A 27,948-nucleotide genomic window follows, 5' to 3' on the forward strand; every position below is an offset into this window, starting at 1 on the left:
ATACATTTATTTTTACCAGTCTCCCCTTGAAAGAGCATGGTGAAAAGAAACAAGTTTGTCAGTACAAATGATCATTATTCTCATATACCCCATGAGATTTCCATATGATTCAACAATGGAATGAGTGTTATTTATTTATTTTTCTATCAGAGTGTGGGAACATGTATGTGGACATCCACTTTGTGTACATTGTAAGAGTCCTTTTCTGCAGGAAGGCAAAAGCTTTCACAAACATGTCTTAAATATAACTAAGTCTTTTATATGTAGATATTTTCATCTGATGGACTTGATAGTTTTCCTTGACAAAAAGCAGGAAAATAAGTACCAAAATTTATGGTTAAGAAGGTGGATCATTCACAGGATATTTGGCCCATTTTTGAACCATGAGAACTGTTTGGTCCTTAAAATAATCCTATGACTTAGGCAAAGAAGACCTTGTCATACCCAATTCACAGAAGAAGAAATTGATCAGAGATTTTGAAATTGATCAGAGAAAAAATCAGAGACTTCCTAAGACCAAAAGGTTAGTAAGTGACAGGCATGGATCTAGGACCCAGATCTTTTTATTTCAAACTTTTGCTTTTCCTCCTAGTTAACCCTTCATACATAACCCTTCCTACATACATAGACCTTCATACATAAAACTCCAAACAGTGTCTTTCTTACTTTGTACAGCAGACCTGAAAGTACAGGTAACTAGGAAATGTCAAAACATGTAGTAGAGCTTTTGGCCTTGAACCAAGTACCCGAACCTTTTTCATGTCAACCCAGCCAAACCTGAAATACCACATTGCTCCTGGTTCTGCTCCCCTAATGTTACGCAACACTCTGGAACTATTTATAATAAAGCTATACAAGAAACTGAGGTAGATAATTAAAAAGAAAGATGAACAGTGAAACTGAAACAATTCCAGCAAATATACACCCTCAAAAATCCCAAGAGAACTTTTCCATCTCTCTTGGTATCCAGTTCCCTAAACTTGTGAGAGAGTAGCAGACACCAGATGCATTCTGACCTGAAGAAGAATCATAACACACAGTCCAGACCTGGGCCAGTAGGAGTGGGGGAAACATTGGAGCCCGTTTTGCCTTCATTCAGCAGCTGCCATGCCATCCAAACTGGCTTCCCTGGGCCTTTATAAAGGAGGCGTGCCTGGCATAAAACCATCATTCCTACCAATTATAATTTGTCTTAGACATCTCTATCCTCACCCATCTGTGCAAATATTTGCAACACAGAATTTGTGATTCACATTTGACATCACTCAACCACTATAGAAAAATAGAAGTGCCATATAAGGGCTCTGAGAGAAGTAGTAAATGTGTGTTACTAAAGGAAATGATGATTGTCCAAGAATGTTAACTCCAAAAGTCAATGTGAGTCTCTAAATACCTCTATATTCCCTTAAAATAATAAGATTTAATAACAGAAATTAATAGACATCTTCATTTAACAGTTATAAATATGTTCCTCAAATAACTATATATGGGCACTTTAGTAGTAAGTATCCTGCTTAGTTGAGAGTAAGTATCCTGTAATGTAGAGCTTTTCAACTTCAGCGCTATGACACTATGGGCTTGATAATTTTGTATCGTGGGGAGTGCCCTGTGCATTGTAGGATGTTTAGCAGCATCCATGGTTTCTACCCACTAGATGTCAGGAGTACTCCCTAATTTTGATAACTGGGCATGTCTCCAGATCTTACCAAACATCCCGTGGGGATAAAACTGCCCCTGAATGAGAACCGTTGGTGTAATAGACAATAGGTCATGTTAAAATCTCAACTCCATCACTTAATAGCTGTGTGGATTGGACAAGTTACTTAACTTTTCTGAACCTCAGATCTCTCTTCTATAAAATAGAGGATGTAATACCTACCTTGTGTGATTTGTGAGATTTAAAGATGCCTTATATGTAAAGTATGTACCTGTACACAAGAGGGAATCAAAAAACATATGCATATGTATATATGTAATTTATCATAAATATATCTGGGCTAGACAAATGTCTATTATAAATCTATATTGGCCATGAGGCAATATGCCTACAAGTGTAGTTTTCAGATCTATAACATAGAGCTAGTAGAAGCAATGCTCAAAACAGACAAAACGTTCTTGAGGGTAAATGTTTTCCTTTGCAAAGTAATACCACATTTAGCACCCACCTGATAGAGATATATACCACTGTGACTAAAATGAGGTGAGGATATATTGATTTCACTTGCACATATAGAAATTTTAGATAAATTATTATTAAATTTGTAAATTAGGAATCATACTATTATTTGTTTGTTTCAACTGACATGATGAACATGCATGAGGAGTCTCCCTACTGTGGATTAAATATTACCTTTTGGGAAACTGCTAAGTCGTGTTCTTTTCAGTTTATCAAAAAGACACAAACGTCCATTCTAGTTGTAACAATGAAACTCTGCTTTTTCTCCCTAATGACTCACATGCTCTTCATTACGTGGATAATAAAAATGGTAGAAATATTCTTGAAAATCTTAAAACCAATGTATGCCTACTAAATCTTACCAAACACTAGGCCATGAAACAAAATGTTTTAAGGAAAGCACCTGCCTTCTAGATGGCCACTAGCTCCCCAGCTAGAGAATAGCTCTCTCTATTCATCCACCCACCCACCCTCTCCACACCCTCTTACTTTTCTTCTTCGGGACGTTTCTTTATCCAGCTGTTGTCTTGTAAGAAAGTCCTTCTTTTGTTAACCTCATGAAAACCCTGTTGCCTCAGTGTGGTCCCCTGAGTGGTACTCTTCATATCTATCAACAGAAAAAATGAAAAAAAAAAAAACTGGGAGATGCAATCTCATGGGGTCAAGTGTGAGTTGTTAACCTGGGTGTCTTGAGAGGCACATCTCATTGGCCAGCATCCATCTTGTAGGCTGAGAAGTTCAGCACGGTTTCAAAATAGGATGCGCGGGTAAGAGAGAACAAATCCCACACCCCAGCACCAGAGATAACATATGAAACTGCTCCAGTGCCAAGTGAAACTGCCGGGACAGCTCACGAGGTCCTGTGTGGCACCTGGGAACACAGAGCCACGGGCATGGGATAAACCAAGCCATGGTTTGGTGGTTGGCCATTTTATTAAAATATATATATATGCTTCAGAAGTACATACAAGAGAAAAAAAAAAGAAGTTCACACAAGACTGCTTTACAAGTACCTAATAAATGATAGTCAAGAAGTTCTGGTGCTTTTGATTATAAGTAACTGAATTCTTTAATCTCAGGGGAGTCAGAAGCACAGAATGTCCCACACACAAAAGAACACTTTTATTGATTTTTTAAAAAATCTTTGCATTGCAATTACATGAATAAAACCTATCGCACTCCTACTTTTTCCTTAAGCCTAATGTTGGCAGTTGCTTCTAAGCATTCCATATCTATATAAAAGAATTAAGAGCTATGAGTTGTTTTTCTCAGATTTTTAAATTTTCTGAGTAATGAAAATATTATCTACATTACCATTTCCTGTGGGAGACATTTTTCGCGAGGTAAAATTGGACATCCTGCCTTCCAGTAAGGATCTAAAAGAAAAATAAGGAGGGGAAAAACACAACAATGACTCTAAGAATTTACAAGTGATTATTTCATTGGTAATGACATTTTTCTTTTTTTTTTTAATTTTACTTTATTATGTGATGTTAGTCACCATACAGTACATCATTAGTTTTTGATGTAGTGATCCACGATTCATTGTTTTCGTATAACACCCATGCTCCACGCGCAGTAAGGAGTGCCCTCCTTAATACCCATCACCAGGCTAACCCATCCCCCCACCCCCCTCCCCCCTAAAACCCTCAGTTTGTTTCTCAGAGTCCATAGTCTCTCATGGTTCGTCTCCCCCTCCGATCTCCCCACCTTCATTTTTCCCTTCCTTCTCCTAATGTCCTCCATGCTGTTCCTTATGTTCCACAAATAAGTGAAACCATCTGATAACTGACATTTTTCAATGACATTAAGAGAGTCCCATGACCTGGTATCACAAATATATGACATCAAGTGCCCCCTAAGAACCTGAGAGTTCTTCTATTCCAATGTATTTATTTTACAGATGTAGAAATTGAGGCCAAGAGCAGTGAATGTCCCCAATGTTATCAAGCAATCGGCTGAATGAGGCCATCAATTAACTCATTTATTCAATCAATAAATAGGCATTGGGTGTGTATAGTGTGCTGGGCACTAAGCCAGGAGCTGGAGACAAAAAGATGAGTAAGAGAAATGTCTAGTCAGGTCAGTAGGGAGATAGAGATATGGAATTCACAGCACAGTATGCAGAGTGCCTCTGGGGAAGCCCAGGTGAACTCAGGGCTGCATTATGATTTTGTGAGTCCTAGGCACTTTTGCTTTCATAGGCTTCTTCCTTCACACTCACACAGACACACAGACACACAGACACACACACACACACACACACACACACACACACATGCACATGCCCACACAGTTAAAAATTATATTTTACAGTTGTTAATATAAAGATGAAAAGTTATCCAGGCTGGCTTAATTAGCATACTTTCATTATTATTATAATATTCATATGTTTTCTTCCATTGTTAAAAGGAATTAAAATTAGAACCTTTTTGTAGGCCTCTAAAGGTATCATAGGCCCTAGGCACTACTTTTTCTGTTTAACAGTTAAGTTGGCCCTGGGTTTCCCTGAATGTGGGATTTTCAGTTTTAAAACTGAAAAAGTCCTGAGCAAATGGGGATGGCTGGTCCCCTAGGTGGGGCATGAGGTGTTTTGCAGAATCCATTCAACCATACAATGGATGAAATGAAGGAGGGACATTAGATCTCAAGTCAGAGGCAAGTCGTAGGCCCAGCCTTATCACATCAAAATTGTGTAATTGAGGGGCACCTGGGTGACTCAGTAGGATAAGCATCTGCCTTCAGCCCAGGGGCTCAAGTCATGATCCTGAGGTGGGCCTCCCTGCTCAGTGGGGAGTCTGCTTCTCCCTCTCTCCCAGCCCCTCCCCCATGCTTGTGCACATGCACTCTCTCTCTCTCTCTCTCAAAAAAATAAATAAATAAAATCTTAAAAACAAAAGTTCTGTAATTGAACCACAAAATGTCCCTGTAAAATGGGCTAATGAAACCTGCCATCATAGGTTTGTGATGATTAAATGAATAACGTACATAAACATCAATCGTTAAACTACAAGTGCTATTCCGATTTAAGACCATACTATCAGGCAGCTGTTCATAGGTTTAACTCAGGGGTTCTAAAAGCCCCTGTCTCTCACCTTCTGATGCAAAAGTATCTCCTAAAATAACTTGCTGTAGGACCTGAAGTGGTAAAGACACATTCATTTGGATCACATCATTGTTTTCCTTGGGGCCTTCTTTTAGAATGTCCATCCTCCGATCCTAGAGTAGGTAAGAAGTGGAATGTGCTGGTGCCCAGACCAGGTCCCCTCTACCTATCTCAGGGTTGGCAGTATGGGCTCATGATTCCTGGTGGGGCTACCTGGTTACACACCCACCCCACACACTACAACTTACAGCCAATGGTAGAATGACCCAGGGCAAAAGGTGGATCTCTTGCCTCAAGGTAGAACGAGTTCTGCGGGTGATTTATGCTTCAGAGCTCACTATGGGATCAGGCCGAAGCTAGACTAACAGAGAGCATATCCTTGCTCAGCCTCTCCCCCTGCCTCTACTCCCTGCTTCCCTTTCTCCTTCCTCCTGAGAGCTTACCCTCAGTAAGTCACAGGCACCCACATTCCTCTCAGGAACTGCTTCTAGGAACCCAACCTAAGACTAACCACCAATGTAGTCAATCACGGCATTATCATCACAGAGATCAACAGCTGTTCACATCACTAATAGCTGAGAGTCTGAAGGTCTTAGTGAAGTTAGAAAGATATGCATTTAAAGGATGCTATTTACTGTTATCTTGAGTGTGTTGTAGTTCAGCTCCCTCATCTATCAAATGAGGTGAAACAGCTGTTTTGAAGATCAAATTAGATGACATTTGTAAAGTGTCTGATTATTGCCCGACACACTGAAAGTACTCAAATTTTTTAAATATTTTAATTATTTGAGACAGAACATGAGCGGGGTGGGGCAGAGGGAGAGGGAAAAGTACACATCCTGCTGAAAGGGAGCTCCCCCAATGTGGGACTCCATCCCAGGACCCCGGGATCATGACCTGAGCTGAAGGCAGACACTTAACCAACTGAGCCACCCAGGTGCCCCACGAAAGTGCTCAGTTTTTAGGCTCATGCCTCTATCATCTTGGAAATCAGAGAACAAAGACATAAGGCAGGGGTGGTTGCGTGTGGGGAGGGGATGGAACAGTCTTAATTTGGGACACTGGAAATGCAGTGTGGGCAGCCTCTGGCTGGCTGTGTTCGAAGGTCACTAAAATTTGGCAGACAGGGGTGGAAAAGAGGCATGTGAAGACAAATTTCAATCTCAACTATTTGTTCATTTCCCCTCAGTCTGGCCCAGCTTATCTGGGCTCTTGGTTAACCTTCTCCTGTTTCTCAGTGGGCTCCGGTAAATTCTCTTCCTGAGCTGGTTAAGACCTGGAAAGTTCATAGCTGATTGAACTGAGATTCTGCAGTGGGCAAAATGCTGAATGTATATTTGATGATTCATTTGCAAAGACTGAAAATTACATGTAAGACACAGGGCAAGGTAAATGGAGAAAAGGCATTTTTATAATTGTCTATTTGTCTCTCTCTCCCAAAAGACTGAGTGTCCCAGGGGCAAGACCTAAGTCTTTCCCTTCTGTATTTTCCATGCCTAGAACAGAGTAGATGCTCCTAGGTGCTTATTATGGGCTGAATATATCTCCCCCAAAGTTTATATGTCAAAGCCCAGTACCCAGTACCTCAAGATATGACCGTATTTGGAGACAGAGCCTTTAAAGAGATGATTAAATTAGAATGAGGCCATTAGGTAGGTCCTCATCCAACCTGTCTCATAAACATACAAGAGGAGGAATTTTGGACACACAAAGAGACACCAGGGATATATGTGCACAGAGAAAAGGCCATTTGAGGACACAGAAAGGGGCCATCTGCAAGACACAGAGGCCACAGGAGAAAGCGAACCTGACAGCACCCCAGTCTTGTACTTCTAGGCTCCAGAATTGTGAAACAAGATATTTCTGTTGTTTAAGTCAACTGGCGTGCGGTATTTTGTTATGGCAGCCCTAGCAAATAAATAGAGTACTTATGGGAAAAGTGATTTAAATATTCCTAAAATAGTTAGGTCATTCAAAGGGCTCTGTGTCACACTGTCTCTGACTTGTGCCCTCTGTGTCTTCAACTGTCCTACTGCACGAGGCCACAATAGCACCTGCTCGGAATGGGGTGCCCCCCAGGCATTGTCTCATCCTCGTCCTACACTCTGTGAGGTACCTATTATTACCTCCATCTCCCAGACAAGACACCTGAAGCTCAGGGAGAGGATGCAACACCCCTAAGTTGGGAAGAGGCAGAATCTGCCTTCTAAACCAAAACCACCTCTTTCCACGGCAACCAGCAATAAAGCTCATCCTGAGTCATTGCAAGACTGGGCCCTGACATTAGGGTGAGAGGAAAGGGAGACCCCAGCGGTCCCCACCTGACTCCTGACATCTCAGGCTTTGGAATTGCCATGAGCTCTGCCCCCAGTGCCTGGCAAAATGAGAACCTGGACAGCGTCTGCAGCAGACAGCATAGGAATTTTGTCCATAATGTTGTAACAACATTGTATGATGACAGATGGTGATGGCACTTACTGTAGTGAGCCCTAATACAAAGAATTGTCAAAATCACTATGTTCTATGCCTGAAACTAATATAACATTGTATGACAACTATACCTCAGTTAAAAAAAAAATTAGAGTGATACAATCCCTACCTTGCAGAGACAGAAACAAAGACTCAGCTCGAGTAGCTAACGAGTGGCAAAGCTGGGACTCAACCTGAGGCTTTCTAGCTGGAGGCTCATCATTTTTTTCTCTATGCCAGAGACTCCCACACCATTAGCACTTTCTGCAAAGTTGTACAGAGAAAAGCAGGTATCTCCTCTTTACCTTATATTTAGAGAATGGCTCTAATCAGATCCAACATTCTGCTAGAGGGTCTGCCATTTTCATGCTTTCCGTAGCTAGGCATTCTCCAGAAGTCCTAGTTAAATGGAGTCAAGTGAGATAAGACAACCATGAAGATCATGGCCCTTTACCTCATTCTCTCTGACAATGACTAGTCTCAGCTGTCCTGTAAACACCTCACTGGCTCCACCCCAGAGTCTCTGTAATACTTTCTAGGAAAGTTTCCAACAAACCCACTTGCTTTCTCTAGGACACCCAGTTCTATCTTGTTGCCACTTCCATGAAAATCCCCAGGAAGAACTTAGCTTTTTGTTAAGAACTTAGCTTCACCCTCCCTCTTCTCTCAAATTAGGATGCATGCAGAAGATAGGAACAGCCATCTTGGGGCCAGGGACTAACCATGAAGACTGAAGTCACATACTAAGAATAGCAGAGCAGGAAGTTGAAGGAGCCTGGTGCCTTGACAGTATCACAAAGCTGCCATGATAGCCCTGGGTTATCTATCTCTTGACTTCTCCTTGCAAGAAAAAAAAAAAAAACAAACCTCCTAGTTTGTTCAGAAGATTGTTTTCCATATTTTTATTACACAAGCTTAATGCTCTTCCTACCACCTGTTATGAGGCCATTGTGGAGCAAATAGAAGGTATAAGGTGTAAAAAGCCCATGGTGGTCTACAGAATATAAGCTATCAGTAACTCTTGGGGCGCCTGGGTGGCTCAGTCAGTTATGTGTCTGCCTTAGACTCAGGTCATGATCTCGGGGTCCTGGGCTGGAGTTTCGCATCAGGCTCCCTGCTCAGTGAGGAGTCTTCTTCTCCCTCTCCCTCTGCACCCCTCCCCCGCTTGTGCTCTCTTTCTAATAAATAAATAAAATCTTTTAAAAAGACATCAGTGACTCTTTATTAGTAAAACACTATTTCTTGCAATATGTCTATGTGTTCAATGTTCCTAGCAAGAAGGATCCCTTATTGAGTACCTATTATTGCTTCAGATTGTGCCACATGCTTTATGAATGTTATTTTATTTAATCCTTCCAAATGAGTACTGTTATCTCTCATTATAGGAATCCAAAACTCAGAGAGGTTAAACAACCTGCCCAAGGTCACACAGTAAGTGGCGGAACCAGGAACTGTAATTAGGTCCAGATGACAGCAATGCTGAGGCTCTTTTGAGTACATGGTACTACATGTCACTCAAAGTACCATGTGATATAACCAACACCAGACACTCAAGGAAATGCCCTGGAGTTCTGAAAAATGGAAGATAATGGAAGAGGAGCTGGGAGGAGAAGCAGTAACGAAGGGCTGCTCCAACATCTCTGGACAGCTCCTCAAGCCTCACTCCTGTTCCATCTACACTTGAAGCTGTGAGTAACCTGGCACTATTGCTGACCAGACTCCTTCCCCGGATCTAATCTCCTTGCTAGATAATTTGATAATGTTTTATACTCTTTCTTAGCCCCATGCTGTCCATTGACACAAAGTAATGAGAAAGGAACATGTAATATATTCCATTTTCAGGTAATAATAGTTTAATAAGTATGCAAGAGTTTTTTTCTTATGAAAGTCACTAATATTGGGAGAAAATAAATTTTTCTCATTAAATCTACACATGTCCCTCTTTTTAAAGATTTTACTTATTTGTTTGTTCATTTATTTATTTATTTGAAAGAGTGTGTAAGAGCAGGGGTGGGGGGAGGAGCAGAGGGAGAGGGACAGACAAGCAGACTCCATGCTGAGTGCAGCTTGATGCCATGACCCCAAATCACAACCCGAGCAGAAACCAAGAGTTGGCCGCTCAACTGACTGAGCCACCCTGGTGCCCTGCATGTGTTCCTCTTATACCTCCCACACAATCTCCTCATTCCCACCTTCTCCTTGTCCTCCTTAGGACCCATTGGCCATGTCACCCTAACCATCTCCCCACATCAGCCCATTTGGTGGCCCAGAACCATTCCTAGAAGCTCCAATCTAAAACCTCTAGGGTGCAAGCCCCTGTCTCATCTGCTTTTCATACCTCAGAAAGTTTATTGCAATGGAACTCTTTCCATCTTGCCCAGAATATAAAGCAATATTTTTTATATATGGATATTTCTTATACTGTTATTAAAATGGATCAACAACATATGTCTTTGTGAATAACCCTTATTAATAATTAATATTAATTAAATACTAATTAAGTATCCTTTTGTCGAGTGAACCAGAGATAATAAACCTCTTAAGTTGATAGTGTCAAAAATATACGCAGCCAAATTTTATTTTTATGGCGTTTTTAAAAGAAATTACTTATTTCAGAGACTGAGGTTATCCTGACGTTCAAACCTACTCAGACACTTCTGTGTCTATATGTGTCTATAAAGTGTCTAATAATGAGACCTTAGTAGCTTCAGTTCAGCCAATTAGACTTATTTCTAAGTGCTGCCCTTGAGTTTCGTTCCAATTAAGTTTTTAAATTCTCAGAAGAAAGATAGACTCTAACATCAGCTTCTCAAAAAGCTGTTACCAGTGCATATGCCTAACAATGGCAGATAACCAACCATTAAATGTGGAATTTTTATGGGAAAAGATGTGTGAAAGCTGTCTTTCTCTATTATACTGGACAAAACTACAAAAGTCTTTCCCTTTAAAGCATCGAATGCATAAGTTGAAAATTCTGATGTGAAATCATGACATCAAATCAATAAAGATAGAAGAAAAAAAACTTTTCAACTTCTGGCCCATCTTTCGTTTCCACCAGAAAGAGCTGGTTTTTACCCCATGCCTACAGCCTACCCACGAAGACATCTGTCTTTAGGTTTTAGATGAAATCACTCTGCTTAAGCTCTGAATCACAAAAGCAATCAAGTTTCTTAGTTCTCTTTGGTGTATTTGGAAACTGTCAAACATCTCCTATTTCTTAAATTCGTCCTCTTTTCGGTTTCTTTTCATCTCCTTACAGTCTTTCTCAATTTCCTTCAGTGTTTTCTATTTGTAATAATAGCACTTTCCTAGGGGCCCTTAGGTCCATTAGGTTATACCCAATCTCAGTTCCATCTCCTCCTGTCCCAACTCTAAAAACTTCCTGGACCCACCTCCTAACTAAGCTACAGTCTTTTCCTTCATCATTTGGGTCTTCTTGACAAAAAGCCTGGATCTCACTCTTCCCTTCCCGCACAAGGACAAAATGCCTCTTGGCTTACCTAACAAGGTCCTTACAACACTCTGCTAACTTTCTCTTCAGAAAGATTGGGTGAGCAAAGAAACTGGAATGGGGTGTTGCATAGAGGAAAGAGAACAGGAAAAGTGAGACAGGAAAGAGGAAAATAGGCTGACAAAATAGACGATGAAAGAAGAAGTAAAAACAAATAAAGAAAAATCAATCTGACTGCTGGTATTTGGGTCATGTGATAGTGTTAGCTGTATGGAGCTCCGATTTTATATATATTATCTCATTTAAGACCCCCCCACACAAGGCTTTAAAGTTGATGCTGTCATCAACCTCATTCTACACCTAAGTGACACTTTGTGATGAATGACTTCAATGAAGTCAGAATCTTTTTTCAGAAGGTAGGACAGGACTTGGAAATGTGGGCAGTGAGTGAAATTAGTTTTTTCTGGAAAGAGGTTTTAGGATGAATAATTTGCCTGAGGCTACATAGCTGGCGCACAGTTGGGATTCGACCTGGCAACAAAGTCCCGGTCCCCGGAAGCCCAGGAAACAAAACAGGACTGGCAGATGGAAAGTGACAGGCTAAAAGAAAGGGGTGAGAAGAATGACATTTCTGCCACTGTGGATCCCTGATGGATCTCAACCGAGAGCGAGATTGGAGTAGGCTTTCTTGGATCATTTTACCAAAGTATAATGAGATCAGCACTGAGTCATAATTGGTTATTTTAACTGCTCCAAAATCTTCCAATTTACCAAGCTTCTAATCTACTTAGGTAAACTGGTATCTTTATGAAAAAGAACAAACGTGAATACTCGCCTAGGGGACATCACTATAGTGATGGAAAGTATTAAAAAGCTAATGTAGAATAAGGAAATAAATACAGCAGAAAAAAATGGCTAAAAACTTACAGATGTACATGCCCTGGTGGCATTCACCTTTGTGTATGAAAGTCTGGATGGTTTCATGGCCCAATGATAGTGCCATACCCACTAGTCCCTGTTTCCCAGAAATCACTGGTAAGCGGGAAAAACCCCTAGAAACTGGAAAAGGACAAATGCCATCAAACTATTTTCTATAGAAGAGTAAGAGGAGCCTAGTAATTACAAACCAATAAACAGAAGCCTTTGCTTCTGGAAGATAAATAAAAACAAACCACCAAACAACCGATTACCACCTAAAAGAACATGAAATATTATGTAAGAAGAAAACAAACAGGTCTTCATGAAGCACAAACATTAAAAAGTCCATTTAAATTAACAGATTGTGTTTAGCCTTCGTACGCAGTGTAGAAGCAAATCCAATAATTACCAGGCTGGTAAAGACTCATTTAGCCTGCTGTGATGTTTAGAAATTTGCTATTTCTTTAGTCATGTGATCTCACAGTCTGAGCTTAACACTGAGAAAGTCGCTCACTGGCAGTGAAACAGTTCTGAACATAGTGTGAGTGAAATATTTCAGCCAGCAAGACGTCTACATGCTACCAGTTTTCTGGTACCCACCATAACATTTTCTGTTTGTTCTATTTTTAGTGTGAGCCCCTTACCACCTATCTTTTCCACAGAATGACAGCATCGAATTCTAGCATGAAGAATTCGACTCTCTGGGACAATGATCTGTTTCACTCTATAAAAGACACTAATCTAATACTCATTAATAAAAACGCTATGGAACAAAAGTTATCTATCACCTGAGGCCTTTATGGGCTATTCTCAGTTCTGGCTGAAAACATTTGTTAAATGAGTGAAAACCCAAATTCTTAACCATGGACTATGAGCCAAAACCCCATTCGTTACCATAAGTACTTTACCATATTTCATATTCACAGTAGCTCTGTCATGAGGTCATTCTTTATTCCAGTCTTACACGGTACCATCATTTTTATTATATCAATAATACATGCTCAAAAGAAAATGTGAAAAGTCAAAGAAAGCACAAAGAAGAAAAAATGAGACACCTTTCATCTATATCCTTATTTTCTTCCAGGGTTTTCTTTGCCTATTAGATCCTACTGATCGCCATTTTTCAATGTCATTAAAAACAATTAAATGATCATTTCTTCTGCAACTAAAATATATTTCATCTTATGTGTCTATGAATATAACGTAATTCCTCTGGTGTTTCCAACAAAACCATGCAAAAATCTTTGACCACATCTCTGATTATTTTCTTTGGATGGATCCCTAGAAGTGAAATTACTTGCCAAAGGGAATAACTTCTAAAATGTTTTTGATCCCTATTGCCAAATCTCCTTCCTTAAACCCTGTATCTGCTTATAATGTACCAGCAGCATATGAATGTCCATACATTCACCAGCATTTAGAATTGTCACTTATTAATCCTTTAATAATTTAATAAATGAAAGTGGAATCACTTTACCTCAATTGTATATTTTCATAACTGTATCCATTATTTTATTTATTTTGTGAATTCTCCATTGATTTATATTATGTTTCTTATTGCTTTCTTATTCTCTTCATATATCAGTAATATTAATTTTTACTTTTCCAATTTTCACTTGCCTTCTAATTCTGATTGTTTTTATCAGCAGCATTCACTTTTCTAATTACCTTTCCCCTTATGAATTCTTGAGACTCTTTTTAAAAATTCCTGTAGACCATGCATGAAATTTCTTTCTGACCTCAAAATCCAAGCAATCACCAAGACCTACAACTCTGGTTCTACATATCTCTTGTAGTATTTTTTTCCATATTCAAGCTACCAATTCAAGCTGCCATAATCTGCTTACTATTTTAACAGCTTCCTAGATATATTCCCGGTCTCTAGACTTAATCTCTTCCAACCCATTCTCTGCCAAAGAGTTACTATCTTGCTTAAAACTTTTCAGTGGTGTTCCACTTCCGTCAGGCTAAAAGCCAAGTTGTTAACAAGGCTTACAAGTCCACACGCTCCTGCCTCATCTCTCCCCACTCCCCATTCCTCACTCAAGCTCTAGTTTCAGCCACACTAAATCACCCTAATTCCCTGAAGGCTTCATCCATTTTCTCACCTTTAGGCTGTTGCTTACTCTATGCACTAGGCCCCAAACAGTCTTCATTCTGAGCCTTTCCTCACTCCTTACTCTTTTTTCAGGAAAGACTTCTATTCATTCTTCAGGTCACATAACCTCCCAGAAGCATTCAGTGACACCATTGCAACCTGGCCCCCCCAACCTCCCCAGGATGAGTTATGGGCCCTACTAAGTGCTCAAATAGCAAAGAGTATCTCTCCCCATAAAAACATTTACCAAACGGACTGCCTATTTGTGTGATTGACTATTCTTCTATCCCCAGGGCGTGCACACGCACATGCACACGCACACACACACGCACACGCACACACACAGTATATCTTGAGAATAAACAAGACCATCTTCTCTACAGTTGCGTTTCCAGAAACTTATTAGAGTATCTGGCACATAATCAGTTCTAGAGGGATATTTATAAGACAAGTGAGATTAATTAAATGTTTACGCATGCTTTCTTAAAATTTTTTTTTAACTATTTTACTGTTACACGGAAATTCTAGTACATATGGATTTACTCTGGTAATGGTGGAATGAATCCCTTTCCTGTTGATATGATTCTTCTTTTGTCACATAAAATTCTTACATATTCTAGAAGGCTTCATGGCTGTCTGTTTTGTTCCAGAAAACTGTCTTTAGTTTCTTGCAATAGAAACAAACTTTTAATTACTGTCTTTTTATAATACATTTTAATACCAGTGCAAGCACCCCTCATTAATTTCCTTTGTAGAAATTCTATCAGCTATTCTCATCCACTTATTTCTTTCAGATAAACTTTAAAATTATTTCCTCTAGTTCCAAAATAAATATTTTATTGGAACTTTTGATCAGAATTGCATGAATCCTATAAAATGATTTCAGAAGAGCTGACATTTACGATATTCAATCTGTCCATCTAGGGACAGTACTCAAAGAAGCTTTTACTCAAGAAATTCTTCATGTCTTACAGTAAATTTTTGTGATTTTTTTTTAACTTGGGTCCCACATTTTTCTCGTGGAGATTTTTTCTTGATGTTTTACATTTCTTGTGCTATTGTGAAAGAAATAATAATACAATATATATGTCATTAAGAATTATAAATTTTCAGGGGCACCTGGGTGGCTCAGTCGTTAAGCGTTTGCCTTTGTCTCAGGTCGTGATCCCAGGGTCCTGGGATTGAGCCCCGCATCAGGCTCCCTGCTCGGCAGGAAGCCTGCTTCTCCCTCTCGTACTCCCCCTGCTTGTGTTCCTGCTCTCGCTCTCTCTCTCTGTCAAATAAATAAATGAAATCTTAAAAAAAAAAAAAGAATTCTAAATTTTCAGGGCACGTGGGTGGCTCAGTCAGTTAAGCGTCTGCCTTCCGCTCAGGTCATGATCTCAGGGTCCTGGGATGGAGTCCCACATCAGACTCCCTGCTAAGCAGGGAGTCTGCTTCTCCCTCTGCCTGCCACTCCCCTTGCTTGGTGCTTGCTTTCTCTCTCTCTCTCTCAAATAAATAAATAAAATCTTTAAAAAAAAAGATTCAAAAAAATTAAAAAGAATTCTAAATTTTCTTTTTATCTATTGGTGCTGTGAGATATGCATGATCATACAAGTTACCCTTGGTTCAAAGTAGGATCACGATTCAATCCAAGTCTATCTGGATTCCAGCTTCCCGCCATTTTTTCTATACGAATTCCTTTCAAACTTTTACCTAATGACAAAAGCGAGAACACTGGGAAGGAATGGGGAAAAGGGCAGAGTTATAGGAGGGCATTTTTCTGAAAAACCTTTTAACTAAAATTAGTTCTCAGTGTAGAGGTACCATGTGGCATTCTGTGCATTTTTTCAAATACCACCAGTCTCCCGGGATGTGTGTGTTCCAGTTTGAAAAGTATGGTCTACAGTTCACTACTTCCCCCCAGGAGGTTCCATAAAAGGAGACTTAATCACATTTTAGGCCAGGGAAACTTAGGTCTAGAAATGCAGAATAAATTATTTAGATGCTTAGAGTTCTCAAGTATACAATTACGATGAGGATCCAGCACTATTGGTTCTCATGTCTAGAAGTAAGCTAGTTGTCACTTAATGGAGAGCCATAAAAGGCACTCTTCCAATTAATAATCACAATAAAAGGATGACTTGTATCCTTAATAAGTTTAGCAACTGACATAAATTGCAACCTAATAAATATAGCTGTCATTTGAGAAAGCATCCATTTGAAGAAGGGACTCTCCCAAATTCTAAAATCACACGGATTTTTACAATGGTAAACTAGAAACACATAAACATATTTGATGAAGACTCGTGATTAAAAAGTAAACCCTGAGAAATTAATGACAGTACACAGAAATTAATACATAAAACCCTTATTCTAAAATTCTCAGCAAGAGAAAAGTAAATCTGATCAACCAATGGCCTGGAAGCAGATAATATCAGAAGACAAACTATGTGGGACAACAAAGATTTCCCTCGGACTGCTGGCCAAGGATTTTATTACTTTCTTCGTAAAGAATGCTTCAAGTTAATGCCTGAATCACAGGGATACTCTCAGTTAAATCATGTTTACTTAAGTTGACTGCTTAGTGAATTAGAGGCAGTTCATTCCACAGTCTGAGTTTGGTCATTCAAAACATATCCTCTTTGTTTGTTTATAGAAAAGTGACTTTTTTAGGTATTTCAGTCAAAATTCCAGTGGTTAGGGAAGACATTGCAACTACAGAATGGTAGCTGAGGTGAGGATGTCACTGATGAGGAGCACCACAACCTCCAAACACATACCACACTGCCTTCCTGCAGAGGGGCTGACCACTCCTTGGATTAAAACCCTGGGAATACAATGAATAACAGGATTGACCCCATAAACCACAAATAAAAATGTATCTCATAAGTCATAGTCATACCACACACACAAGTATTCCTGAATAAGGAAATTCTTATCTCCGTATCATTTTAGCTCTTTTATAAAGCCAGAGGGAGGAAGTTAATTTACTGCTCCTACATATTTTATGTGAAAGAAATTTGAAAAATTCAGTAAGACGAAAGTCAGGCTTCTCGTTCTGGCTCTGTTAACCATGTCTTGGCAAGTTGTTCGACACTGATATGTTTTGTTGTCCTCATCTAAAAAACTTACAGGTTAGACTAGATAAGGTTATGCTCCATTCCAATCAGAAATTTATGTCAGTCGGATCAAAGATTTACATGAAGCCAAAATTTTAATAAAAACCCTGGCCTGTTTATCTGTGTTCTGTCTAACCTGACATTTAAAATCAACCAAATATTCTGCTCAAATTTTTACTGATAACATATCTCAGTTTTCTCAAACTGATTGTTCCAATAAACACTGGAGTGGGACAAATATCAGAAAGACCTTATCTGCTTTATAAACTGTGAAAGCGAAAGCGAGTTTTAAATTTGCTCACCTTTCATGAAAGGTAAACTTATAATCCACAAATGCTATACAAATACTAGTGCAAGAAATATGATTTTTCTTATTTGGGGAAGATGGGGTAGAGGGGTATGGGCTTGGCATCTCCCCCTTAACAGCTCAATGCTTGCAACGTTTTTAGCAGTCAAGAAAAACAAATCTATAAAATAATGGAGTATACCATAATAGCATCATCCGTGAAAACAGGGAGGTCCTTTTAAAAAATGTTTCTATATTCGCTTGTGAAATAAAATTGCCCTGAAGAATTTACTATCCTTATGGGTGATCGGATTCACCAGCTGACAGCTCCCACACAGAAACTCAAAGAGGCTCTCATTTCTCTGCTGCCCGTAATTGTGTTAAGTTGCAGAGAAGTTAAAAGGCAATGCCATCTCAAATCACAAGGAGCAGCAGAGCTATTGACAAGCAGAACAGCCCCTTGGAAGCTGTGGAATTTAACTGGAGAAAAGACAAAGTTAATACAGTAAGTTCTCATTGTAACCATTTGCAAAGAACACAGGGAAAGTTATGCAAGTAAAGCAGATATATTTATGTTTGCAAATATCATTCAACTTACCTCTCTTGAGCCAAAAACCAGGACTTTTTTGTCTAAACTGCCTGCAGCAATTCCCCAGGTGGATCCTGCTGAAACTAACGTGTCCCCGGAGTTAAATGAGTGTCTTTTCCCCCTCTGCTTGACTGTGTTAATGAACAGTTCAGAGGCTTCTCCTTCAGTGGCTGAGTCACCCAGGGAGGAGGTGGGTGGTGTGAAAGAGGGTGTCACCTTGTATAAATACCAATTCAATTAAAACAGGCTCACTCATGGACCTACTGTCTCTGTTTGGTGAATTCTTGTTCTAAGTTATGGCCTCGTTAAGCCAACAAGAATGTGCTCCTGTTATCGCCCTTTTAATTGATATCAACAATATACACAACTATATCACTGACAAGGAGGCATAGTACCCAACCCGTTTTGGAGTCTCTTAAAAAAACAAAACAAAAACTTAAGGTAGGAAGAGTTTTTCTCTATCTACCCATAGTGGCTGGAAGGCTGGGGCACCAAGGCGCAACATAGGACATTCACTACACATGGGAACCATGTCCTCTAGGAGAGAAAAGTCCTTTGAAACTCGGAGATCAGAAAATAAGAAATGACACAAATTCTACACAGGGGATATTTTATAAAACCATCAGAGGAAACATACATTATGAAATATAAAAATTCTGATCCTTTTATTACTTCAATGTAGATAACAACGTGAAAGAGATGCTTGGAACGGCTTTCACATCTGAGGGTGGAAGTAGACTCCAGTGTCAACACCTTCGCTGGGGAGGAAGCCACAACACAGAAAAGCCATGCTTGGTGGGGGCTCCCATTATAGCCTCTGCACTGTACCTTCCATAGTAGCCAGGGAGGCTTTACAAAAAGCTCAGCAAACCTGGAACATTGCTGAGCGAAGCTGAGTCATTAGAACTTCCTGGGTCATCTTTACTCATCCAGCATACCAACAATTAACCAGATCCTCCTAGTTTCAAGACAGCTCCTGAAAACTATAGTCCAGCTGAGCTGTAGCCACAGAAATGACCATAACAACAAGTAGAAAACTGTTCAGACTGGAAGGCACAGGCAATTGTAGTATGCAGTCATTATTCTCTGGGAAATCACTTCCTCAAGGGCCCTTTCTCTGGGCTGAAGAATTTGAAAATCTAAAATGGAAAATGTTCTTTAAAAGTAACATACCGTTGGGGCACCTGGGTGGCTCAGTCGTTAGTGTCTGCCTTCAGCTCAGGTCGTGATCCCAGGGTCCTGGGATCGAGCCCCTGCATGGGGCTCCCTGCTCTGCGGGAAGCCTGCTTCTCCCTCTCCCACTCCCCCTGCTTGTGTTCCCTCTCTCGCTGTGTCTGTGTCAAATAAATAAATAAAATCTTAAATAAATAAATAAATAAATAAATAAATAAATAAATGTAACATACTGCCTGGGTAGCTCAGTCGGTTAAGCATCTGCCTTTGGCTCAGGTCATGATCCTGGGATTGAGTCCTGCATCAGACTCTGCTCAGCAGGGAGCCTGCTTCTCCCTCTCTCTCTGCCGCTCCCCCTGCTTGTGCTCTCTCTCTCTCTGTCAAATAAATAAATAAAATCTTTTAAAAAAATTAAATTAAAAGAAATAAAAATTAACATACATATACATGTCTATTCAGTCCTCCTACAGAATTTTATAAATGAAAAATATTTTGGAAGTGTGTTCTAAATTTCTGTGATGCCTGTAAATGCTGGTTTGATTGAGGTTGGATATTAACACTACAGATGAGAAAGTTGAAAAAACATGTTTGGCTCATTTCAAAAAATAAATTAGGAGTTATATTCAGCATTATAAAGAAGTTATAATCAGTAAAATAAATTAGAAGTTATATTCAGCATGATTCAGCATTCATTTAGCCAAATGAAAGGCTAAAACAGTTTCAGAGCCAGCTTTAGGGACAGGTGGTAACTTACATTATAGAATGTTTAAATGTATATTTTTGTCCTCATAAAATATAGAACCAGAAAAATAAGTTTTTAAATTTTAATGAAGTAAAATATACTGCCTAAGATACATCTTAGGCTTTTGAGCTTCCAAACAATTATTTCTGCATGTAATTGATGGTTCCTCTTATACAGGAGGAATCCATACCACTAAGCCACACCAGTGTCTTTTCTTTTAGAACCAAATGTTTGACTCAAGAAGGGGCTAATTCTAAACACTTGGGCAAAATTCACACCTCCTCCTGGCTGAGAAGACATTCAGTGAAAAGACTGCTGAGAATTAAGAATCTCAAAGTTTGAAGAGGTCAGTCAGGAATGTGTTTGGGTGTGGAGGTGGCCAGATAGGTTTGGTCTTGGTTTCACTCAGGCCTTGAGCATGCTTGGAATACTTGGTTCCACCTGCCTATTTCGCTGTGAGTGTCTGAGTTCTTGAGGTCTCTTTAGAACATGAGCTCCTAGGCTGGGATGTTTTATTGCAGGTGCCCAATGCCAATTGCTTGGTAGTGGCTGCCTGGAGGGATATGAAGAGTTTTGTAAAGCAACTTTGGACTTACCCAGAAGAGTGCCATAGTTTTAATTAACAATATCTGCCACGTGTTTCAGAGGGGGGATTTTTTGCTGAATATATCTCCTAAAATAGAAGAGTATTTTTTTGTTTGTGTTTTTCCCTTTTTTTTTAAAGCAGTGCTTTTTCTATGTATTATAGAATGAAACAATCAGCCAAAATGAGCTCTTATTACTACATAATAATGAGAATAGCAAATACATAGCTCTGTTAATGTGTCAGGCATTGTCCTAAGTACTTTTCATACATTAATTTAATAATTGTTATTAAATTATGGTCACCTTCTGCTATGGTCTGAATGTTTGTATCCCCCTGAAATCCATATGTGGCAATCCTAACCCCCAAAAAGGGTAATGTTGGGGCCTTTGGGAGGTGCTGGGGGTGGAGCCCTCATGAATGGGATTGTGTTTTATAAGAGATCTCTCAGAATTTTCTAGCTTCTTCCTTCAGGTGAGGACACAGTGGGAAGGCACAGGCTATGAACCAGGAAGAGAAGCCCCCCCCCCAACCATGCTGGCACCTTCATCTCAGACCCCCAGCCTCCAGAACAGTGAAAATTAAATTTCTGTTGTTTATAAGCTGTCCAGTCTGTGGTATTTTGTTATAGCAGCCTGAACAGACTAAGTTACCTCCTCAACCCAGACAGATTCCAAAAGTGATGTGGAAAATGCAAAAAATGCAAATGGGACAAATCATCTTTGAAGTTCTCTAATCTAGTACACAGGCACTCTGGGGTGGGAAGATAGAGGGTTCCCCTTTTTCCTCCCAGATGGAAAAAAATGTTATGTGCATGTTAAAACAAAGATGTATCATTAGGATGATAATTACAGAGCCAATTTCTCTTTGGCTGGGAGTAGACAGATGTCAGAATTAATGACTTACTGTCAGCACTGCAAGAGCTGGTGCATTGCTTAATATACCCTCCTGGTGCCAGCAGCATGCGGACCAGTGGAGAGCTCAGCAGAGGGTGCATGGGAGCCCGAGGGCCCTTGTCTGCGCAGACCCCCTCTTCACTATGGGCAAATCACTTAACCCTGATGCCCATGTCTTGGTGCAGTGAGACTGATGAGATCTACTCATTACCAACTGCGTAAAGGTCACCATGAAGATGTCAGGTTGTTGTTTTTTTTAACCAGGACTCCAAACCTTTGGTCTATAGAAAACATCAGGAAGAACCAGGAAGACCCAGCTCTGAGTCCTTTCTGACTCTTCATGCTACAAACAGGCAATTCCCCTGCCCAAAGAAAACAGCAGAGATTAGGCATAGTTGATGGTGATTATAATGATGATGATGAAAATAACAATAACAATAGCAACACCAACCGTTTAAATATGTGCCAATCACTGCTAAGTGCTTTACATGTATTATTTCATTTGATCTTCAAAAAACCCTACACAATAGGAACTGCCGTTATATCTGTGACAGAGATAAGAAAACAAAAGCCTAAGATAAACACAGCTAGGAATTAGATGTGTCCTTAATTCCAAATGAGGCAGACTGACTGCAGAGCCCACATTCTTGGATATGAAGCTCCACTGTCTCTCCAAAATGCCAGAAAGGAGCATGGGCACTCCTTAATCCAAGAGACTGGCTACACCACAGGATGAGCTAAATGTGTAACAGGCCTGAGCCCTGACTAATAGGTGACAGAAAAGTACAACGGCTTTTAGCAGGAAATGTATATATATATGCACTTATATCATCATAGCCCACATGTGTTAGATTGCAATGTTAGACCAGAGAATGGCCTTGAGTGGCTTCAGAAGCCAGGGTCCTTTAATGATAGTGTAAATCTAACACATCAGTTTTCTTTTTTTCTTTATTTAAAGAATATTTATTTATTTGTTTAAGACTATTTTTATTTATTTTTATTTATTTGACACAGAGAGAGAGAGAGCACAAGCAGGGGGAGCAGCAGAGGGAGAGGGAGAAGCAACTCAGCACTGAGCAAGGAGGCCGATGTGGGACTCAATCCCAGTACCCTGGGATCATGACCTGAGCCGAAGGCTTAATGGACTGAGCCACCCGGGTGCCCCTGTTTAAGAATATTTTTAGAGCAATTTTAGGTTCATAGCAAAATTGAGAGTCATGTACAGTGAAATCCCATACACCCCCTCCCCCCACACATGTACAGCCTCCTCTATTATAAACAACCCCCACCAGACACGTATATTTGTTAAATGAATGAATCTACACTGACACATCATTGTCACTTGAAGTCCATAATTTACATTAGGACATCACGCTTGGTACTGTATATTCTATGGATTTGGATGAATGTATAATGACATGTATCTACCATTATAGTATCATACAGAATAGTTTCACTGCCCTAAAAATCCTCTGTGCTCTGTCTAGTCATCCTTCCCTCCCCACAACTCCTGGAAATGACGGACCTTATTACTGTCTACATAGTTCCACCTTTCCAGAATGTCATCTTGTTGGAATCATACAGTATGTAGCCTTTCAGATTGGCTTCTTTCACTTAGTAATATGCATTTAAGGTTCTTCCATGTCTCTTCATTGCTTGATAGCTCATTGCTTTTTAGCTATCCCACTGTCTATTCCACAGTTTATTTATCCATTTGCCTAATGAAAAACATCTTATTTGTTTCCAACTTTTGGCAGTTATGAACAAACTTGCTATAACCATCCACAGGCAGTTTTCTTTTTTAAAAAATATTTACACAATATATTTTGAACCAGCCATATATTTACATTTTTCAGAAATTAAAAGTATAGAAAGAAACACGATGAAAAGTCTTCCACCCCCCCAAATTTTGATCTCCAAAAAAGGGCAGTTATTTAGTTTCTTCTGGGTCCTTCCATAGATATTTATATATATATGAGCAAATGTAAGATACAGATATTTCCTCCATTTTTTACAGAAATGTTTGCGTATTACACTATTCTGAATCCTTTTTTTTTTTTTTTGTACTTTAACATTATATCCTAAAGATCTTTCCATACTGTTTTTTGTAGCTGCTTGGCCTTTCATCCTATGGATATGCCATAATCTATTTCATCAATCCACTATTAATGGACATTTCCCTCATTTCTAAGCTTCTGCTAACAAACAATGCTGTAGCGAATAACATTTGTACATAAATATTTGGCACATGTGTGTATATATCTGTAGGATAAATGCTTATAGATGTAACTGCTGGTTCCAAGAATTTATACATTTTAATGTTGGTAGATAAATATTAGCAAATTGTCCTCTGTAATGGATTTACAAATTTATCCCTGTTCCCTCTTATTCTCATTTGTCTACTTCAATCATTTGCTCATTTAACAAATATTAAGTACTGCTTAATAGCACTTAATTAAGTAAGTGCTCCTAGGGCTATTTCAGTCCAAAGGACAGAAAAATTAATGAGATCCAGTGCTTGCTCTCCAGGAATTCACCATGTTTGGAGAGATGGACATTGAATTAAATAGCTACAATACACCAGGATAAAGTAATACACAGCAATCTTATGGGCATAGTTACATGGTAGAGAGACTGAAGAATCCTACCTGGGCATAAGGGGCCAATGTTGATACTGAGTTTCGAAGTTTGAATGAACGTTTTTGATTAGCTGGTGGAAGGGGAGAAGAGCCATTCATCCACTCTACCTTCCCTGATTTGCTTCTTAAGGTCTTCCAGATTCCTGCTTATGAATATAGTTCAGAATTTGGCAGTCTGAGGCAGTATGAGGCATGACTGGCCCGATTAATGAGGGAAGTAGGAGCAGAGATCTAATTGGGTAAGAAGGATTTGCAGCCAGATTCTCCTCAATAGTGCCAAAGTCAAGAAAGCCTGCTTGAAAGTTTTGCTACTTTCTTGCTCATTCCCGCACCCACCTAAAGCAGCATTTCTGCAGCAGCAAAAACAGTTCCTCAAAGTGGTGTAAGTCAGTCCACATTTCCCCAGTCATACTGTCTCCTGTAGACAAATGTGAACTACACTGCAAACACAGAGCAAGCCTCCTGCCACAGGCTGAAATAACCAATTCTTCAGGGATTAGAAGGAAGAATTGCTCTTCCTTCCACTGAAAAACCTAGAATGGCAAATCAGCTTTTTTTAATTTTTATTTTTTTGCAAATCAACTTCTATAATTAAAGTCTTTACTTTTAGATTGTTATTTCATAATTTCATGATCATCATGTCTGATTTTTTTCAATTCATAGTCAGTGCTTCCACTTTACACCAGTCTCTCCATTGCCAACTATCTCATGCTATTACATCACAAGCTCCTTGGGATCAGAGAGTAGGGATTGAATGTGTCTATATTTTAAACATGTAGCACAGTTCCTGACTCATAATAACACTCACTAAATTTTGACTGACTGAATGAATAATGATCATAAACAATAAGTGGGCATACACAAGGGATATTCACCATTTGCCAAAAATCTGGTTTATCTGTCTTATAAGTCTGATTTTCTTATCAGATTTTTCTATCCCTGGCTGAACTATAGATTATAATAGACTGAACTAAAGACTATAGCATCAGTTCTTCAACTCATTGGTAATACTCATTGTTCTCTTAAAGCAGGAAAAGATTTCTCTGCATTTTATAGAGATTGCTCAAACAATAATTATCATAACTGAACTTATTGCCCAAGGTTGGAGCCTCCATGCCCATTGTCTCCTCCCTTGCTCTCTCCTCATCCACATCTAATGAAATGGTCACTGACCCATCACTGTCAAGTCTACCACCTACTTCACTCTAGCCTTTCCCTTCTACTTGACTCCCACCACCCAGGCTTGAGTTGGGAACCTCATCGTCTTGAGGGAACATCATTTCAATCACTTGCTAACTGGCCTCTTCGGTGTTCAGACCTGTCCCCTACTGAGTCACTCAGGCTCTTTCAGGTTATAAAGATCAGAGATAAGCTCCAGAAATCTCAGTCAATGGGAACACACTAACAGTGGCTATTAAACAGGGAAGAGACACAGTACCCCCAAATAATGATGTTCAGAAATCTACAGTTTAATACAGGAAAAAGATTCAATGTAACAACCGCATTGAAGTAAAGATAGATAGGCATTATACATAAAGGCTGAAGGGTCAGAGAAGCCTCTTGCAAATTCCCATTATCCTCTCTCTGAAAGGGTCTTTGCAAGATCTGCTTTCTCTCCCATATAGAGAACCACTGATTTGTGAATGGATTATACAAATGAGTCTCAGCTGGAATTTCTTATCCCTTGCTAGTCATGTAGGCATATTCCTGCTATGTGACCAGGTCTTCTGGGGTCTCAGGAGACAAATAATCAGTTTTACTGTTAACAAGAAACAATGCTGACTAGTTGGTACAAACCATCCTGAAACTTTTAGGGCACATGGTTACAAAGTAATGATATTAATTAATACATTTCAGATGAGTGCTGTGCATGCTTATTTCTTATTGTAGTAGAGTAACTCAGGCTAATCCTACCCTTGCTGGAATTAACCCTCACAGCACAGGAGGTTTAGTACAAAGATTTGGGAGGCTGAAAGGAAAACGGACAGTGTCAGCAGCCTTCTTAGAAATTATACACTATTTCCTGCTGGTTACTTTGCAAAAACAACACTGGTTCCTTTGGCACCCAATAGTATATCTGTGAACTCTGTACCATTACTCACTTCCCCTCCCACCTAGTCTCTTCTTGCTTCTTCTTTCTACTATGTTACCAGTTTATCATAGTCTCTGCATGTATCAGTTTAAATCCTCTGAGAGAGAACTGCTTTGAGTTGGGGTGGGGAGTCGCCCAAGTTCCTACACACAGAGCCCTTGCACCAGTCCATCTCCTGGGCTTCTGGTGAGTCATAGAGGACAGTTTTGCTCAGACACCCACCCCATCTCAATCAGCTGTGACCAACCCCAGCACTGCACGGTTCAAAGCACAGTTCCTTGCAACTGCTCAGAAGTGGGCTAAATGCATAGCACATACCAAGTTATTACTTTCTCCCCAATAAAGACACATCACCCTTTAATATTATTTTTCCAAAACAGAGGCAATCATATCATTCTCCAGCCTCAAACATATCATAAGTTCCCATGTCCCATAAAATTCAAGCTCCTTACATTCATATAGGACTGTGCTGTCCAACATAGCAGCCACTAGCCATCTGTGGCTATTTAAGTTTAAATTAATCAAAATTAAATAAATTTAAAAATTCAGCTCTTCAGTTGCACTAGCCACCTTTCAAATACCATATTAGACAGGACAGATAAGATAAACAGGAAGTTGGTCAGCCTTATTGAAGCCACTTTAAACTATTCCAGGCTCATCCCCCACCACTTACCCGTGCACCCTAAGCTCTAACCACATTAAAATCCTTGCTGTTGCCCAAACTACTAGCAGTTTAGGCCTTTAATATTTGTTTTTATAGCATACCTGTGACCTGAAATATCCTTGCCTCTTGTGCACCTGTCAATGTCTTGTTCACCTTTAAAGTCCCAACAAACACACAGCCTACTCTGTGAAGATATTCCTACCATTCCACTCCCTAAACACAGGCGGGTACCCCCTTTTCTCTCTGCTCCAAGAGAACTCTGTATTTGCCTCTATTGTAGTACTTAACTATGTTATTTGGTAACCTAGTTGTACTCAGCATACCACATACATTCTAGACTTTAATAGTGGAAACAATACGGCTAGTACTTAAGGCTGGCGCCCGATGCCTCTGCCAGTGACGGACTGCATAACCTTGCAACACTCTTGTCTCAGTTTCCTCATCTGTGAAGTGAGGATAATAAAATAATACTTCCCACATAGGGTCACAGTGATGATCAATTGTGTTCCTATTAACAAGCACTTAGAATGGGGCCTGGAACTTAGTCAGGGTGCTACCTAAAAATAAACTATTAGTAAAATAGTAATGCATGTTGTTTATTTACATATAAAATATATCTGAGACGAACAAGAATGTACGTGCATTTAACAATTTCACTCAGCTAGACACATTTGTTGTGTCCAATGGTCCAACTCTTTAATGAGCAAGTATAATTAGCTATCTATGACAAAACATAGGTTTTGGATGGTGTATGACCATCCTTTCAAGAGTCAGTCCCTGGGACTTATTGATAAAGTATTGATGGACTTATAAAAGGCTTATCATCCAGGAAACTTTGAATGAGAAGGGATTATTTACAAACAATAGAATGAGAAGTTCCTGTGTGTGTTCAGTGTCCACCGTAGCATTTCACAATTCCTTCTCTTCGATGGCAGCCTGTTACTATGCACATTCTCTTCTTT

The 27,948-nt window shown here is 39.6% G+C and overlaps 1 protein-coding gene across 7 annotated transcripts in view; it reads right to left on the minus strand.

Moving 5' to 3' along the window:
* Positions 1–27,948, minus strand: part of SCEL (sciellin) — a 302,338-nt gene that overhangs the window by 84,822 nt on the left and 189,568 nt on the right. For 6 of the 7 annotated variants that reach the window (XM_035726891.1, XM_035726893.1, XM_035726889.1 and 3 more), the window contains exons 3-4: positions 3,491–3,552; positions 2,666–2,783 (exon numbers count right to left, since the gene is read on the minus strand). In XM_035726891.1, the coding sequence (XP_035582784.1) occupies positions 2,666–2,783; positions 3,491–3,552 (180 nt within the window). Of the gene's footprint in view, positions 1–2,665; positions 2,784–3,490; positions 3,553–18,206; positions 18,365–27,948 lie in introns of those variants that run through there. The other variant, XM_027591403.1, reaches the window with a different exon arrangement.

The sequence above is a fragment of the Zalophus californianus genome, chromosome 3 (genome assembly GCF_009762305.2).
Source record: "Zalophus californianus isolate mZalCal1 chromosome 3, mZalCal1.pri.v2, whole genome shotgun sequence".
Lineage (NCBI taxonomy): Eukaryota > Metazoa > Chordata > Mammalia > Carnivora > Otariidae > Zalophus > Zalophus californianus.